Below are 18,918 nucleotides of genomic sequence, written 5' to 3'. Positions count from 1 at the left end.
TTATTCTTATATAGAACTACGGACAGAGGTTCATGACATTGGACAGGAGGCAGGGATCAAGACCATCCCCAAGGGAAAAAAAAATGCAAAAAGGCAAAATGGTTGTCTGAGGAGACCTTACAAACAGCTGTGAAAAGAAGAGAAGTGAAAAGAAAAAGAGAAAAGGAAAGATATACCCATTTAAATGCAGAATTCCAAAGAATAGAAAGGGGAGATAAGAAAGCCTTCCACAGCGATCAGTGCAAAGAAAGAGAGGAAAGCAATAGAATGGAAAAGACTAGAGATCTCTTCAAGAAAATAAGAGATACCAAGGGAACAGTTCATGCAAAGATGGGCTCAATAAAGGACAGTAATGGTATGGACCTAACAGAAGCAGAAGATACTAAGAAGAGGTGGCAAGAATACACAGAAGAACTATACAAAAAAGATTTTCATGACCCAGATAACCACAATGGTGTGATCTGGAGCCAGACATCCTGGAATGTCAAGTCAAGTGGGCCTTAGGAAGCATCAGTAGGAACAAAGCTAGTGGCAGTGATGGAATTTCAGTTGAGCTATTTCAAATCCTAAAAGAGGATACTGTGAAAATGCTGCAGTCAATATGCCAGCAAATTTGGAAAACTCAGCAGTGGCCACAGGATTGGAAAAGGTCAGTTTTCATTCCAATCCCGAAGAATGCTCAAGTCATTCACTTCCATTCAATTCCATTCAATTCATTCAATGCCAAAGAATGCTCAAACTATGACACAATTGCACTCATCTCACACACTAGTAAAATAATGCTCAATATTATCCAAGCCAGGCTTCAATAGTACATGAAGCATGCATTTCCAGATGTTCAAGCTGGTTTTAGAAAAGGCAAAGGAATCAGAGATCAAATTGCCAATATCCATTGGATCATCAGATCATCAAAAAAGCAAGAAAGTTCCAGAAAAAAACATCTATTTCTGCTTATTGACTATGCCAAAGATTTTGACTGTGTGGACCACAACAAACTCTGGAAAATTCTGAAAAAGTTGAGAATACCAGAGAGAAATCTGTGCGCAGGTCAGGAAGTAGCAGTTAGAACTGGACATGGAACAGCAGACTGGTTCCAAATCAGGAAGGGAGTATGTCAAGGCTATATATTGTTACCCTGCTTATTTAACTTATATGCAGAGTACATCATGAGAAACGCTGGGCTGGATGAATAGCAAGCTGGTTTCAAGATTGCTGGGAGAAATATCAATAACCTCAGATGTGCAGATGATGCCACTCTTATGGCAGAAAGTGAAGAACTAAAGAGCATCTCGATGAAAGTGAAAGAGGAGAGTGAAAATGTTGGCTGAAAGCTCAACATCCAGAAAACCAGATCATAGCATCTGGTCCTATCACTTCATGGTAAATAGATGGGGAAACAGTGGAAACATTGACAGACTTTGCTTTTGGGGGTTCCAAAATCACTGCAGATGGTGATTGCAGCCAAAAAATTTAAAGATGCTTGCTCCTTGGAAGGAAAGTTATAACCAATTAGACAGCATATTAAAAAGTAGAGACATTACTTTGCCAGCAAAGGTCCATCTAGTCAAAGCTATCATTTTTCCAGTAGTCTTGTATGGATGTGAGAGTTGTACAATAGAGAAAGCTGAGCAGCAAAGAATTGATGCTTTTGAACTGTGATGTTGGAGAAGACTCTTGAGAGTCCCTTGGACTGCAAGGAGATCCAACCAGTCCATCCTAAAGGAAATCAGTCCTGAATATTCATTGGAAGACTGATGCTGAAGCTGAAACTCCGATACTTTGGCCTTCTGATGGGAAGAACTGATTCATTTGAAAAGACCCTGATGCTGGCAAAGATTAAAGGCAGGAGGAGAAGGGGATGACAGAGGATGAGATAGTTGGATGGCATCACCGACTCAATGGATATGAGTTTGGGTAAACTCGGGGAGTTTGTGATGGATAGCAAGGCCTGATGTGCTGTAGTCCTTGGGGTTGCAAGGAGTCGGACACGAGTGAGCGACTGAACTGAACTGATAACTATTATTAAAAAGGAAAATCTATTAATCTCTCAAAGGATACTGTTTTTTTCTGTATTATATATGCACATTTTGGTCATCGAAATCTGTTGTTGTTCCTAGAACTAAATTAAATTACACACATGAATGTGTGTATATAGGAAGCAATGAATGAAAAAACAGACCTATATCTGATGAAAAATTTGTTGTTTTTAGGTCACTAAGTCATGTCTGACTCTTATGCAACCCCGAGGACTGTTGCCCAAAAGACTTCTCTGTCCATGGAATTTTCCAGGCAAGGATACTGGAGTGGGTAGCCATTTCCTTCTCCAGGGTATCTTCTTGACCCAGGAATCAAACCTGCATCACCTGCATTGGCAGGCAGATTCTTTACCCCTGAGTCCCTGGGGAATCTCAACTAACACATTATGATGTAGTGAAGTGTTGCTCTAAATCATAGATTAGCAAACTTTTTATATAAGAGTTTGACAGTGAATATTTTAAACTTTTTGTATGATCTCTGTCCTAGTTATTCAAATTTTCCCCTATAGTGTCAAAGCCTCCATCAACAATACATTGATCAATGGATATGATGATGATCCAATACTTTTTTTTTTATTTAGAAAAAGAGGCAGCAAGATGGATTTAGCCTGTGTGCTACAGATTGCCCCATGAACCTGACAAAGTCATATTCTGTGAAGTAGGTCAAAAGTAATATTAGGCTCTATAAGTTCAAAGTATAATGTAGCATTTAATTAAATGAATTCTGATTTTTGGCTAGATTTATCACCTGGAGACAAGGTCATTCACTGCATACAAGATTGTATGGCCCTTTCACCATTCCCATTGTACAACTCTTTATTTCTCATGGTGAACTATGACCATCACAGTGTCCCAAATTGGATATTTTCTTATTGGATTCCCCTCCTGCTTTTCTAATTATGTTTTTTTCTTTAAGTTTTATTCTCCTTTTTTAGTATGCCATGACTCTCTTCTGGATGAATTTTTACTTTTCATACAGTGTCTATTCACCTCCATTGTGATGTTGCCTCTTGGAAAACCTTTGACACCCTTACTACATGGATATGTTATCATTACTCTTCAAGATTCAAGTCATCCTTTTCCTAGCATCTCCTCCAATATACCTTAGAAAATTGTCTCCTTGTGGTAGTTTTGGTATTCCATTATTACCTGAACAATTTTTAAACTGTTACTTTGAATTTATCTTTTTTTTATTATCTGGGATATATGCTGATTTTTAAAATAAAAGTTAGTTCATTTTTTACTACTTTGTTTCTCATATATTTGGACGAATATTTGACACTTAATAAATGCTTTATGACATTAACTGATTCTCCCACTGACTTAAGTGACTTGATGTGTTACTTACTGAGACAATAAATTTTTTAGGATGGTTTTGGTGGGTGAATAAGTGTGAAATGTCCATTTTGGAGAATGTGGAATAACTAAGAGGATATCTTTGTAAAATAGAGAGCTATCTATTTCAGAGCTCTATTGGTATTTGGAATATAGAGCTATCTATTTCAGAACTCTATTGGTATTTGGAAAAACATCTTTTCTAACAGATCTTCCAAATTTCAGTACCTATCTTGGCACTATTCATGATAATATGGAAGAAGATTATTTATTACTGTGATAACTGTGTTTCAGTCATCATTTAATTTAATCCTTGCTCTGACACTATAAAGTATAAAAACTATTTCCTCTGTTTAATCAATGATGAAACTCAGAATTTGTACAGTCAAAAATGAAACACAGCCAGTCATTAGTAACAGAAGCAACATTAGAGCCACTCAGCATACACTCATTGAAAAAAAAAAAAAAAGGAAGACTTACATTATTGTAAGGACTCAAGATATTTGCAGTGTAATTCATACAAAAGTTAATGAGATACAAATACAGTTATAAATAGGTAAGATTATGGCTACAGCAGAAAAAAAGTCAAAGGCTAGGAAGCTCATTCATTTGAAAACATACTTTGGCCAATAAGTATTTGAAAAATATATTCCAATCTTTGTCAAGAATCAACAATTTCCAATTCAATGAGCATTCATTCCATAAAACAATCCTAAAAGTAAAAGGATATTTTGCACAGAGCATTTATAGATCGGTCTTAATTAGGACCCTCTGTGTTACATGCATAGTAAAGTGAATGTTCCTAATTACGAAGCAAATTGCTTGCAAACAGCACTGGATGAATGTGACTGAAAAATTGATATTCTCTGAAGACAAAGAAAAGGGAACTGAACATGGATAAATAAGACTTTCACAAGTGTGAAGTGAAAGTGATTAAGTATTTCAAGTGTTACTGAGAATCCATAATCATGTTACCAGGTTACCCTGATTGGACATTTCCTTAGTAAAATAGAAGTGACTCTTGTCTAGGAGGTTGCCAAAATATTATAATACTGATCAGACATAAGGAGACTGAAAAATCTACCATGATACCTAAAAGAAGAGCAAACGTATTGGAATAAATACATAACATTGAGAGAAATGTGCTTCATTTTTGGCATGCTGATTCATCATTGCTACTAAAATAATAAGCAAAAAGACACTTAAAAATGATTTTTACTCTACAGTTTTTAAACAAAGCATGTAACAATTAAAAATGGAAAAAAATGTTTTAAAGAATGGCAATGTCCAGTATGTTGAGAAGTTTTAAATTGTTACAATAACTAACCTAGTCATTTCACATGAGTGGATATTATTAAATATTATGAATAAATATAGAATGTGAAGTAATATTAACAACAAATAACAATTGTTGCTAACATTTATTGAAATGCTAAGTATTTCAATAATTTAATATTTGTGAATGTGAAGAAACACATTTTTAGTTCTAAAAGAAAGAAAGCATAAAAATTGAAAATAGAGAAAAAAATAAATGTACAGCATCAAATATCCCCGATTAAAACCATAGATGAATCAAAAAATATGTTGGAGACAAGGTTGTAACTGTTATTAATGTACTATGACTTCATGAAACAGATTCTACCACCATGGGTTTGTATTTAAATATCTTAGTTTTCAGAAATTTTTTTGTTTGGGAAAAAGAGACCAATCACTCGGTCACGAATCTGCTTGGTCTTGACACCATAGACAAGGGGATTGACTGTGGGCGGCACCAGAAGGTACAAACTTGCAAAAATGATATGGACACTTGGAGGCACCTTCTTGCCAATGCGGTGAGTTAGAAAGCTAAAGAGTGCAGGTGTGTAGGAGACAAGGATAGTGCACACATGGGCAGCACAGGTGCCCAGTGCTTTTGAGCGGGCATTCTGAGAGGAGAGCCGGAAGACCGCCTGGAGGATTTTGAGATAGGATGTGGCTATGAGCCCAAGGTCCAGTACCATCACTGAAAAGGCCACAGAGATTCCATATGTTCTGTTAACATGGGTGTTTGCACTAGCCAATTTCACCACAGCCATGTGCTCACAATAGGCATGATTGATGACATATTTGGTATAATACGGTAGTCTTCTAATGAGAAAGGGACCTGGCAAAACCAGGAAGATAGCTCGGACCACACTAGCTAGACCCATTTTCATGACCATTGTTGTTGTCAGGAGGGTTGTATATTGTAGTGGGATGCAAATAGCTACATAGCGATCAAAGGCCATGGCAACTAAGAGGGCTGACTCAATTATGCAGAATGTGTGGATGAAATACAACTGTGCTAGGCAGATATCAAAGTCAATCCAATGTGCATCCAACCAAAAGATGCCAAGCATCTTGGGGGCTGTGGAAGACGCAAGGGCCATATCATTCATTGCCAGCATGCCAAGGAAGAAATACATAGGCTGGTGGAGGCTTGGCTCTAGTTTGATGGTAATGATGATTATGCTGTTCCCCAGCAGGGTCAGGGAAAACAGGAGGCAGACAGGAATGCCGATCCAGCAGTGAAAATCTTGCAACCCAGGAATACCAACCAAGAAGAAAGATGAAATGTAGTGATGAGTAGCATTGTCTGCCATGTTAAAAGTCAATAGGTTGCGTGCTTAGACAGAAAGTAGCTGGTCAAATCCCTCTGTGCAGAAAGTAGGATGACAGACTGTTTTTCCGAAGGCCCTATATGTGTGGAATCCAGGCACACTGCAAATGACCTGCTTGAAGGGCTGACTCTTCTTCTAAACCTCTGTCAATCATCAGGTTAGCAATGTCCCCATTCTTAGTCCTGGAATCTTCACCTGCAAATGAAAAGATTAAGTTTATTTATTTCAGATATTTTTTCCTGAGTTTTCAATTTTTTTTTTTCCAATTCTCCCTGTAGCATGTATTTCTTGTTAGAGGATCAGTTAGCAACATAATAACTTCATCACTGTGCAAAAGGCAATGTTGGATTCTGATATAAACAGTTTTAGAAAAGAAGTAAGTCAAGTCTTTTAAAGAAAATGGAGATCAAGTATGAATACACATACATAAACACACACAAAAATTAACAGGGATTTCAAAATGCAATCATTATTTTAATAATACTCTTATCCATAGAGCACATAGTAGAATAAGACCTAACTCTAAAGCATAAAAACAAAGCTTATGAAAATAAGGACAATAAGGGCTTAATCATCAACCAAAGACAAATTTTTCCTATTTTAGATTAACTCCTTAAGAAGATCTGAAGATGGACACCATATTACAACCATATAAAAAGGGGGAAAATGGATATTTTATTTCTTTATGCTATCAAATGATCTATACGTGCTGCAAATAAGCACACAAGTGTTGCTAAGCTCAGCCTTGTCTCTGGAATGCCAACAATCCTTGCTGAAGGCAGCCCTACCTCTGACTCCTCTGGCATCCATCCTTCCTGATGAGAGGGAAGAGCAAGGAAAATACAATTCAGCTTTTTTGGTCTTAGCAGCAAAAGTAGTTTTTGATGACTCCTGCTCTGACCACCATCATTAGTTATGATAACTGGGCCCTATCCTTCCTAAGATCCAGTTTCTACCTAGTACTGTAATTCTGGAATATGCACCCCACTTTTCTTAATGTGCTTTTTAGTATATAATTGTTCCCAATATCTTGCTTTCTGATCCTGAATTCTATTTACATGAAAGTCAATATATATTGAGAAATATACCTAACGGAAATGATTCCTTGTATAGTTGTTTACATAATATCTGTATGAAAAAAAAAAAAAAAACTTGCCTGCTTCTGTGTCTTCCTCTATTAAACATATGATACACTCAACCTATGTGAGTAAGCATTTGAAGTGTATTATTGTAAGAAATTGAAAATATAAAATCAGTCATAAATATTTCCAAAAAATTCAAAACTTAACTTTAGCTACAATTTAGAATCCTAGAATTTTGGAAATTACTACATAAGTTACCAAGTCTATAACCTAGACAGAGAAAAAAAAAATTAAGACAAAATCTACAATAGTGAACATTCAAGTATGAAAGGTTTTCAAGTATTATTAAACTTCTGCTCTTTGAAAATCCTTAAATGATTGTTTTATTCTTGGAAATTTTGCCAGGTTCCATTCTTACACCTGCCTCTGGGAGAATCAAACATACAAGAGGTTAACCCACTTCGAAATAAACCCATACCTTTTAGCTAGAAAAAATTACATTACAAACAAGAATAATTTATCTTGATAAATATAAAATAATATTGGAAAAATAGTCTTTTAGTTTCCAATAAATTTACTTATAAGATGATAGCATGTCTAATCAATACCAAGAAAAAGTGACTTCCCCTTGCTTTAAACAACAGAGGCTTCCTGTCAGAGCCCTAGAACGTGGCACACAGATGAGGAAATTATGGAGAACTACCCCTAAATCATACTCTGTTTGTACAGTCACCCTTCCCACCTAGAAGTTCTTCTGTCTTCTCTCATGCTTATGTTGAAATAAACTTTGGAGAAATTCACTGGTTTCAATAAAGTCATTCTTTATATTAGCCTCAGCAGACAATCTGCTTAGGTAGTCAGAATATCTGCTCAAGACCTCTCTAACATTCTGCTGTCACGTTCATTCCATCTGCTTCTAAACCACATAAGTATCTAATTCTTTCTGACACTCTGGGCTTTGATATTTTGCCTGTTTCTCAGTCAGTCAGCATTGCCCTTGGCTGAAATCTGCCACTCCAGTAGAGCTGACTCTTTTGGAATGCCATTGTATTTTCTAAACAGTCTTTGTTGAATGCATTATAAACTTTATATTAAGGTATTTTAATAATTACACAAAAAGATACCCCAAAATTAATTCAATAAGTTTTCCCCTCCTCTTCTATGTTATGTATCTTATTTTGCTGACAACAATAGCCACCCAGCCATTAAATTAGGAATTATCAGAATTATCCTTGCCTCCTCTGTTTATTTCTAGTACCTCAGTCACGCAGCTATTAAGTCCCTATTTCTGTTAGATCTCTTACCTTATGCATTGTGTGCATTTATTTTCAAGTGAATCTCCGTCATCAGACTATGCATATCCAAGAAATGTACACAATCTCAGTAAGCGCTCAGTAGATTCTGAGGAATGGTTGATGTAATGTTTCTCTACATCCTTTACAGTCTCTTAAGAATTTCACAGACTATTATCTTGCTCTCAAGGCTTCTGACTCACCAGAGATGGTTTGTTTATTCATAGTCATTAACTACCCTTCATTTATTTCAACTGTCTTCTTAGAATATGTGCTTTCAAAATTGTTTCTGGTTATGAGTTATATAACCAGAAACTTCCCTGTAGCAGAAATTTCCAAAGACAGTTATGCTCTTCCATAAACAATAGTGATACAGTATGCATATATTTATATGTACAATTTTATTTGGTTCCTCTTTTCTACTATCAAATCACATTACTGACATCACTCAGTTGTTTCTTATAAATGTGTAACATCATTTATACATTTATAAATCCTCCTTTCCTGCTCTACTTTCACCTGCTTTATCTTGAATTCTATCTCACAGCCCATGATATAGCATAGATGATAACAAAAGATAACTGCTGTTCTCTGCAAATCCTCAAATGATAGTCTTGCATTGTAGCATGTAGGCCAATATGCGTATGTGGGAATGGTTTAAAAATATGACAGTGGTTACCATTGGAACAGTGAGGACTCTGTGGTTAAGTTGAGAGTTATGGCTACTTTTTAATGTGCTATTCCAATGCTCAGGAGGCCCCTCTGTTTGAGAGGCTGATGGATCCCTTAGGAGACATAAAGTTGAAAGAGGACTGGGCCGAGAATAAACACAGTGCAATAACAACGTACTTCTGGAATGCGTGTGTATTAAGTCACTTCAGTTGTGTCTGACTCTTTGCAACCCTATGCACTGTAGTCCACCAGGCTCCTCTGTCCAGGGGATTCTCCAGGCAAAAATACTAGAGTGAGTTTTCATGCCATCCCAACCCAGGGATGGAACCATGTCTCCTGCACTGGTGGGTGGGCTCTTTACCACTAGGGCCACCTGGGAAGCCCCATGCTTCTGAAATAGCTATGTTAATATTCTAAACTCCCCAGAGCTTGTATTGATAGCTCTTATGTGTTTCTCCATTGCAGAATGTAGTATTTAAAAAAAAATGAATTACGATTAACATACAATATTATATTAGTTTTGTTAATGAATTAGGTCATATGGACCCTTATTTGGGCCTTAGCCCAGCTGAGGCCCCCTGTTTAGGCAAGGAAGTTTCTTTTCCACTTCCAGGTTTGCATAGCCAAAATTAAACCTAAGCTGAGATTGAAGCAGCACAAGTTTTATTCAACTGCCAGAGAATGGAGAAGCAGGGAACTTAGTTCACAAATCAAATTGTCACCGAGGAGATGATTGAAAGTGAAGTGAAAGTGAAAGTTGCTCAGTCGTGTCCAACTCTTTGCAATCCCATAGACTATACAATCCATGGAATTCTCCAGGCCAGAATACTGGAGTGGGTAGCCTTTCGCTTTTCCAGGGGATCTCCCCAACCCGGGAATTGATCCCAGGTCTCCCACATTGCAGGCAGATTTTTTTACCAGCTGAGTCACAAAGGAGGTCCAAGAATACTGGAGTGGATAGCCTATCCCTTCTCCAGCATATCTTCCCAACCCAGGAATCGAACTGGGGTCTCCTGCAAGCCAGGCTGATTCTTTACCAACTGAGCTATCAGGGAAGCCCAGGGGATGATTAAGGCAAGACTTTAAGGTCAAGGTTAATGGAGGAGGGTGTTGGTATACATCTTAGTTTTCCAGGAACAAATGAGGTTCTTCCTAGAACTGTGGTGCCACTGTTCTTTTGCCCTTGTATGATCATTTTGCATCTGAGTTGTAAGAAGGTAGAACCAATATGGTGTGGATAGGCAGAGATCTCATGTAATTGGTTGGTGGTGCGTTAATCCGGAGTCAACATCCTCAACCTGGTTTCAAAGAGTCTGGGATCTTTGTTCTTGTGATCAGCATATAGTTAACTTCTTCTTCCTAGTGGTGGTTTCACGATATTATTGATAGCCATTGAGGAGGAAGTGAAAGGTCCTTGACTTTGTTTAGTGGTTAAACTATTATTATCTTGTCTTGCTTCATAGTTTTCCTTTCTTTCTGCATTTTCTCTCATGAAATTTATTCTTTGTAACTAGACAAAGGCCTGTGAAGCTAACGTTTTTCTACAAACAAAAGATAGGTGGAGGACAGGATGGGCTCTGTCCTGGGAAGACCCTATAGGTTCCTACTTGGTTATGGTTTCAGGTATAAAACATAGTGATTTAATATTGTTATACATTTGAAAAAGATAGGACACTGAAAGATGAACTCCCGTGGTTGGTAGTTGCCCAATATGCTACTGGAGATCAGTGGCTAAATAACTCCAGAAAGAATAGACAGAGCTGAAGCAAAAACAACACTCAGTTGTGGCTGTGACTGGTGAAAGAAGCAAAGTCCAATCTGTAAAGAGCAATATTGCATAGGAACCTGGAATGCTAGTTTCATGAATCAAGGCAAATTGAAAGTGGTCAAACAGGAAATAGCAAGAGTGAGTGTCAACATTTTAGGAATCAGGGAACTAAAATGGATTGAATAGGTGAATTTAACTCAGATGAACATTATATCTACTACCGTGGGCAAGAATCCCTTTAGAAGAAATAGAGGAGCCATCATAGTTAACAAAAGAGTCAGAGGTGCGGTATTTGGATTCAATCTCAAAAATGACAGAAAGATCTCTGTTCATTTCCTAGGCAAACCATTCAATATCATGGTAATCCAAGTCTATGCCCCGACAAGTAACTGCTGAAGAAGCTGAGTTGAATAGTTCTAAGACCTACGAGACCTTCCAGAACTAACACCCAAAAAAGATGTCCATTTCATTATAGGTGACTGGAATGCAAAAGGAGGAAGTCAAGAAACACCTGGAGTAAGAGGCAAATTTGGCCTCGGAGTACAGAATGAAGCAGGGCAAAGGCTAATAGAGTTTTGCCAAGTGAATCCACTGGTCATAGCAAACACCCTCTTCCAACAAATTAAGAGAAGACTCTACACATGGACATCACCAGATGGTCAATACTGAAATCAGATTGATTATATTCTTTGTAGCCAAAGATGGAGAAGCTCCATCTTGTCAGCAAAAACTAGACTGGGAGCTGACTGTGGCTCTCAGATCATGAATTCCTCATTGCCAAATTCAGATTTAAATTGAAGAAAGTAGGGAAAACCACTAGATCCTTCAGGTATGACCTAAATCAAATCTCTTATGATTATACAGTGGAAGTGAGAAATAGATTGAGGGATTAGATCTGATAGAGCACCCGATGAACTATGGATGCAGGTTCCTGATATTGTACAGGAGACAGGGATCAAGACCATCTCCAAGAAAAAGAAACACAAAAGAGGAAATGGCTGTCTGAGGAGGCCTTACAAATACCTGTGAAAAGAAAAGAAGCAAAAAGCAAAGGAGAAAAGGAAAGATATACCCATTTGAATGCAGAGTTCCAAAAAATAGCAAGGAGAGATAAGAAAGCCTTTCTTAGCGATCAATGCAAAGAAATAGAGGAAAACAACAGAATGGGAAAGACTAAAGATCTCTTCAAGAAAATTAGAGATTCCAAGGGAACAGTTCATGTGAAGATGGGCTCAAAAAGGACAGAAATGTTATGGTCCTAATAGAAGCAGAAGATATTAAGAAGAGGCAGCAAGAATACATGGAAGAACTATATAAAAAAAGATCTTCATGGCCAAGACAATCACAATGGTGTGATCCTCACCTAGAGTCAGACATCCTGGAATGTGAACCCATGGGCCTTAGGAAGCATCACTACAAACAAATCTAGTGGAGGTGATGGAATTCCAGTTGAGCTATTTCAAATCCCGAAAGATGATGCTGTGAAAGTGCTGCACTCAATATGCCAGCAAATTTGGAAAACTCAACAGTGGCTACAGGACTGGAAAAGGTCAGTTTTCATGCCATTCACAAGGAAAGGCACTGCCAGAGAATGCTCCAACTACCATACACTAGCACTCATCTCACACGTTAGTAAAGTAATGCTCAAAATTCTTCAAGCCAGGCTTCAACAGTACGTGAACTATGAACTTCCAGATGATCAAGCTGGTTTTAGAAAAGGCAGAGGAACCAGAGATCAAATTGCCAACATCAGCTGGATCATCGAAAAAGCAAGAGAGTTCCAGAAAATCATGTATTGCTGCTTTATTGATTATGCCAAAGCCTTTGACAGTGTGGATCACTACAATCTCTGGAAAATTCTGAAAGAGATGGGAATACAAGACCACCTGATCTGCCTCTTGAGAAATCTGTATGCAGGTCAGGAAGCAACAGTTAGAACTGGACATGGAACAACAGACTGGTTCCAAATAGGAAAAGGAGTACGACAAGGCTGTATATTGTTACCCTGTTTATTTAATTTATATGCAGGGTACATCATGAGAAGCGCTGGGCTGGATGAAACACAGGCTGGAATCAAGACTGCCGGAAGAAATATCAATAATGTCAGATATGCAGATGACACCACCCTTATGGCAGAAAATGAAGAAGAACTAAAGAGCCTCTTGATGAAAATGAAAGAGGATGATGGAAAAGTTGGCTTAAAGCTCAACATTCAGAAAACTACAATCATGGCATCCAGTCCCATGACTTCATGGCAAACAGATGGGGAAAAAGTGGAAATGGCGACAGACTTTATTTTTCTGGGCTGCAAAATCACTGCAGATGGTGACTGCAGCCATGAAATTAAAAGATTCTTGCTCCTTCAAAGAAAAGTTATGACCAACCTAGACAGCATGTTAAAAAGCAGGGACATTACTTTGCCAGCAAAGGTCCATCTAGTCAAAGCTATGGTTTTCCCAGTAGTCATGTATGGATGTGAGAGTTGGAGTATAAAGAAAGCTCAGGGCCAAAGAATTGATGCTTTTGAACTGCAGTGTTGGAGAAGACTCTTGAGAGGCCTTTGGATTGCAAGGAGATCCAACCAGTCCATCCTAAAGGAAATCAGTCCTGTATATTCATTGGAAGGACTGATGCCAAAGCTGAAACTCCAGTACTTTGGCAACCTGATGCAAAGAACTGACTCTTTTGAAAAGACCCTGATGCTGGGAAAGATTGAAGGCGGGAGGAGAAGGGGACGGCAGAGGATGAGTTGGTTGGATGGCATCACCAACTCAATGCACATGAGTTTGACTAAACTCTGGGAATTAGTGACAGACAGGGAGGCCTGGTGTGCTGCAGTCCATGGGGTCACAAAGAGTCGGACATGACTGAGCAACTGAACTGAATTGATACTGAACTGAACTGATACTGAACTGAAATTTTATTGTAAGAACAATTATCATCCGTCACTATACAAAGTCATTCCAGGATTATTGACTATACACTCCCCCATGAATTGTTTTATAGTGGAAGTTTTTACTTCTTAATCTACTTCACCTATTTTGTCCTTCCCCCCATGGCCCTCCCCTCTGGCAACCACCAATTTGTCCCCGTTTCTATGAGTCTATTTTTATTTTGTTTTGTTTCCTTTTTTTTCTTTTTCAGATTCCATATATAAGTGAAATCATACAGTATTTCTTTTCCCTCTTTGACTTATTTCACTTAGTATATCACCCTCATATCCATCCCTGTTGTTGCAAATGATAAGAATTTATTCCTTTGTATGGCTGAGTAATATTCTATAATCTATCTATCTTATAGATAGGCAGATGTACAGATACATGTACCACATCTATATAGACATACATATATATGCATACCACATCTTTTTTATCCATTCACCTATGCATGGACACTTAGCTTGCTTTCATATCCTGGCTGTTGTAAATTGGTGACTTAACATAGGGATTCATGTATCTTTTCAAGTTAGTGTTTTTATTTTCTTTGAATAAATATCCAGAAGTAGAATTGCTGGATTGTATGGTAGTTCTAGTCTTATATTTTTTAAGATCTTCCATACTGTTTTCCATACACAATGGCTGAACCAATTTACATTCCCACCAACACTGTTCAGAGATTTCCTTTTGAAAACAGGATCTTGAAAGACTGTTCCATGAAGCACAATCAAATGAGATTCCTGAGATGACAATCAAATATATATTAATAGTTCACTGGAGAAATCTGTGAGAATACTAAGAGCAAATCAGTTTATTGTGGGCAAGCTATCTGAAAACTGAGAGCAGCAAATTACAAACCTTAACTCCAGGATGACTTTCATCAAATTCATACCTGCCTTAGGAAAAGATTAAGGTCATCTGAAAGTGTAAAGGTAGTTCAGGATATTTTATGAGCTGTGTTCTGTTATTTATTTTCCCTAGTGTAATCTTACTGAGACAAAATTTCCACACATCCAAGCACTCTAACTTTCTTCTTCCCTATTAATATGTGCTCACATACATTTACAGGCTCATGTGTATTAAGTCCTTCACAGTTAGTGAGTCTGGATTATTCTCCATTATGGCCCAATTTGTCTCTTGTTTTTCCAACTGTGCAATACGTGATCATATTGCATTATTTCTTTATATTCCTGGCAATTGTAATGTTTTTATTTTTTTATTATATAATAATGGGCCCTTAAATGGTTTTTCTGTATCTTTAAAATTTTTACCTTCTTCATTACTACAGGGTTTGAACGTTTACTCATATATTGGAGAGTATTTTGTCATTTTTCTCTTCTGTAAATTGTTTGTTTATACTTTTAAGTTTTCTTTTGGAGAGGCTGAATTTTTCTTATGAATTTGTGAATGTTCTTGGATATTTTCACCTAAATCTTGCCCCAAACTTTGAAAATATGTCTTACCATTTACTCTACTACCTTTGTCTAGAGTGTGTCAGCTCTACAAAAATTCTATATTTTACTTAAAGTAATGAAAATCTTTCACTATGTTTTGTACTTTTGGAATTTTCATACTTATTTGAAGTTATCTTCCTGAATTAACTTTTACTAACTTAAAAGCAGAGGTGGCGAGAATATACAGAAGAACTGGACAAAAAAGAGCTTCACAACCAAGATAATCACGATGGTATCATCATTCACCTAGAGCCAGACATCCTGGAATGTGAAGTCAAGTGGGCATTAGAAAGCATCACTACGAACAAAGCTAGTGGAGGTGATGGAATTCCAGTGGAGCTATTTCAAACCCTGGAAGATGATGCTTTGAAAGAGCTGGACTCAATATGCCAACAAATTTGGAAACCTCAGCAGTGGCCACAGGACTGGAAAAGGTCAGTTTTCATTCCAATCCCAAAGAAAGGCAATGCCAAAGAATGCTCAAACTACTGCACAATTGCACTCATCTCACACACTAGTAAAGTAATGCTAAGCCAGGCTTCAGCAATATGTGAACTGTGAACTTCCAGATGTTCAAGCTGGTTTTAGAAAAGGCAGAGGAACCAGAGATCAAATTGCCAACATCCGCTGGATCATCGAAAAAGCAAGAGAGTTCCAGAAAAACATCTATTTTTGCTTTATTGACTATGCCAAAGTCTTTGACTGTGTGGATCACAATAAAATGTGGAAAATTCTGAAAGAGATGGGAATACCAGACCACCTGACCTGCCTCCTGAGAAATCTATATGCAGGTCAGGAAGCAACAGTTAGAACTGGACATGGAACAACAGACTAGTTCCAAATAGGAAAAGGAGTACATCAAGGCTGTATAATGTCACCTGGCTTATTTAACTTACACGCAGAGTACATCATGAGAAACGCTGGGCTGGAAAAAGCACAAGCTGGAATCAAGATTGCCGGGAGAAATATCAATAACGTCAAATATGCAAATCACACCACCCTTATGGCAGAAAGTGAAGAGGAACTAAAAAGCCTCTTGATGAAAGTGAAAGAGGAGAGTGAAAAAGTTGCCTTAAAGCTCAACATTCAGAAAACGAAGATCATGGCATCTGGTCCCATCACTTCATGGGAAACAGGCGGGGAAACAGTGGAAATAGTGTCAGACTTTATTTTGGGGGGCTCCAAAATCACTGCAGATGGTGACTGCAGCCATGAAATTAAAAGATGCTTACTCCTTGGAAGGAAAGTTATGACCAACCTAGATAGCTTATTCAAAAGCAGAGACATAACTTTGCCAACAAAAGTCTGTCCACTGGTCATGTATGGATGTGAGAGTTGGACTGTGAAGAAAGCTGAGCACTGAAGAGTTGATGCATTTGAACTGTGGTGTTGCAGAAGACTCTTGAGAGTCCCTTGGACTGCAAGGAGATCCACCCAGTCCATTCCAGAAGAGATCAGCCCTGGGTGTTCTTTGTTTTTGTTTTTTTAATTTAATTTTATTTTTTAACTTTACAATATTGTATTGGCTTTGCCATATAAATCATGCTAGAGCTGAAACTCCAGTACTTTGGCCACATCATGCGAAAAGTTGACTCATTGGAAAAGACTCGGATGCTGGGAGGGATTGGGGGCAGGAGGAGAAGGGGATGACAGAGATGAGATGGCTGGATGGCATCACCGAGTCGATGGACGTGAGCTTCAGTGAACTCTGGGAGATGGTGATGGACAGGGAGGCCTGGTGTGCTGCACTTCATGGGGTCGCAAAGAGTTGGACACGACTGAGAGACTGACCTGAACTGAACTGAACTTCACAGCTTTAACTTAAGATTTTGGTATTTTACGCAGTCAGAGTATGGCCTTCTGTCTATATGATATTAAGTAGAAATCCACTTTTATTTACTGATTTTATATAAAGAGTCAATTTTACGAGAGATATCAAAAATATATCTGCATTTTTTTTTCATCTTTTTGTAGTGATTTATCATGTGAAGGTGAACGTGTTAGTCGCTTAGTCCTGTTAGACTCATTGTGACCCATGGACTGAGGCCCACCAGGCTCCCTTCTCTGTCTATGAAATTCTCCAGGCAAGAATTCTGGAGTGGGTAGTCATTCCCTTCTCTAGGGAATCTTCTTGTCCCAGGGATCGAACCCGCGTACCCTGCACTGCAGGCAGATTGCAGATTCTTTATAGTCTGAGCCAGTAGGGAAGCCCTCTTAAAATTATTTTAAATTCCTGTATATAAATGGATGTATCTCTATTATACTTTGCAGTTGGTTTTATAGTTCTATATATCTTTTTGAGACTATATTTAACATTTTATTAGCATGTTTTTGAGTTATAAAGCATGTTTTTGAGTTTTAAAGCTCTGACTCTTACTTTTAAAAAGTGACTATTTCATCTATTAACATTTAATTTTCCTTACAGTAGGTTATCATATTCCCCAAAAAATGCAATTAAAAGAATGGTTTGTATTGCATTGAATTGTGAATGACAATGTATTTTAATAACTTCATTGATTAATTCAGGTCATTTCAGTTAGATTAAAATTAAAAGATATACTTAATATTTGGGGCTGATTTCTAGATACTTTATAACATTTATTTTATAAATGTGTAATCTTATTTTAAATCATATTTGATACTGTATATTCCTTATATATTTTTAAAGTTAATATTGTGTCAGAAATAATTGCTTCATCTATGTATTAGCTAGTTTTGCTGGGAAAATTAATATATTTCATATTTTAAATGGCAATTTGATTTCTTCTTATCCAGTCTTTACATGTCATGGTTCTTTATAACACTGACAAGTAATCTATTTTTGCATATGAATGGTGGTGGTGGTTTAGTCTCTCAGTCGTGTCTGACTCTTGCAACCCCATGGACTGTAGCCTGCCAGGCTCTTCTGTCCATGGGATTCTCCAGGCGAGAATGCTGGAGTGGGTTGCCATTTCCTTCTCCAGGGGATCTTCCTGATTCAGAAATAGAACCAGGGTCTCCTCCATTGCAGGCAGATTCTTTATCTGACTGAGCTACAGGAAAGCCCCTTGCATATAAATACTAAAACTGAAACTAAACCTGTGTTTCTTTTGTGTTCTCTAAATCTCCAATAAATTAAATTGATGAAGATTTTTGTTCAAAATTTTATATCATTCCTATTTTTTCCTGATATATTAATTACTGAGAGAAGAACATTAAAGTCTTCACTGATTTTGGTACTTTTTTCTATTTTCTCCTTTATTTCTCTTTGTTTTGGTTTCATGAATTTTGAAAATCAAGTATTAAATATAAAACATAAACAAAACTGTAAGAACTACTGAATTTCCTGTCTGGAAGGCCCATAAGAAACCCCAATGAAAGCCTGTCATCAAAAACTTAGAGTCAAGCTGCAAAGACTTATGATCAGGCTGTAACGGCCTTCAATCCCCTTATGAGTATCTCAACTGTGGCTTCTAAGGCTTTTGCATTTAAAAATCCCTCACCCCCTCATCTGTCTCCTCACAAGGAGGATTCTTTTTTCCCTAGTTGCCCAAGGTCATGTGTCCTGGTTTGCAAACCTTGTGAACAATAAAGCCATTCTTTTGCTTCAAGATAATTCTGATTCTTTTCTGAAATTTATTCTCATTTAGGAAGACATTACCCAAGAGTGGGATTGTTGGATTATATGAAACGTGTATTTAATTTTAAAGGAACTGCCAAATTAT

At 37.5% G+C, this 18,918-nt stretch overlaps 1 protein-coding gene across 1 annotated transcript; it reads right to left on the bottom strand.

Annotated features, from left to right (window-relative positions):
• Window positions 1–5,038: 5,038 nt before the first annotated feature.
• OR52AE11 (olfactory receptor family 52 subfamily AE member 11) lies at window positions 5,039–5,992 on the bottom strand. Its single transcript, NM_001390017.1, has one exon. It carries the CDS (start codon window positions 5,990–5,992, stop codon window positions 5,039–5,041), a length of 954 nt encoding a protein of 317 aa, NP_001376946.1.
• Window positions 5,993–18,918: the final 12,926 nt, after the last annotated feature.

The sequence above is a fragment of the Bos taurus genome, chromosome 15, assembly GCF_002263795.3.
Source record: "Bos taurus isolate L1 Dominette 01449 registration number 42190680 breed Hereford chromosome 15, ARS-UCD2.0, whole genome shotgun sequence".
Taxonomy (NCBI): domain Eukaryota; kingdom Metazoa; phylum Chordata; class Mammalia; order Artiodactyla; family Bovidae; genus Bos; species Bos taurus.
The sequence above is the reverse complement of the archived record's forward strand: the minus strand, read 5'-3'. Positions and strand labels throughout refer to the sequence as shown.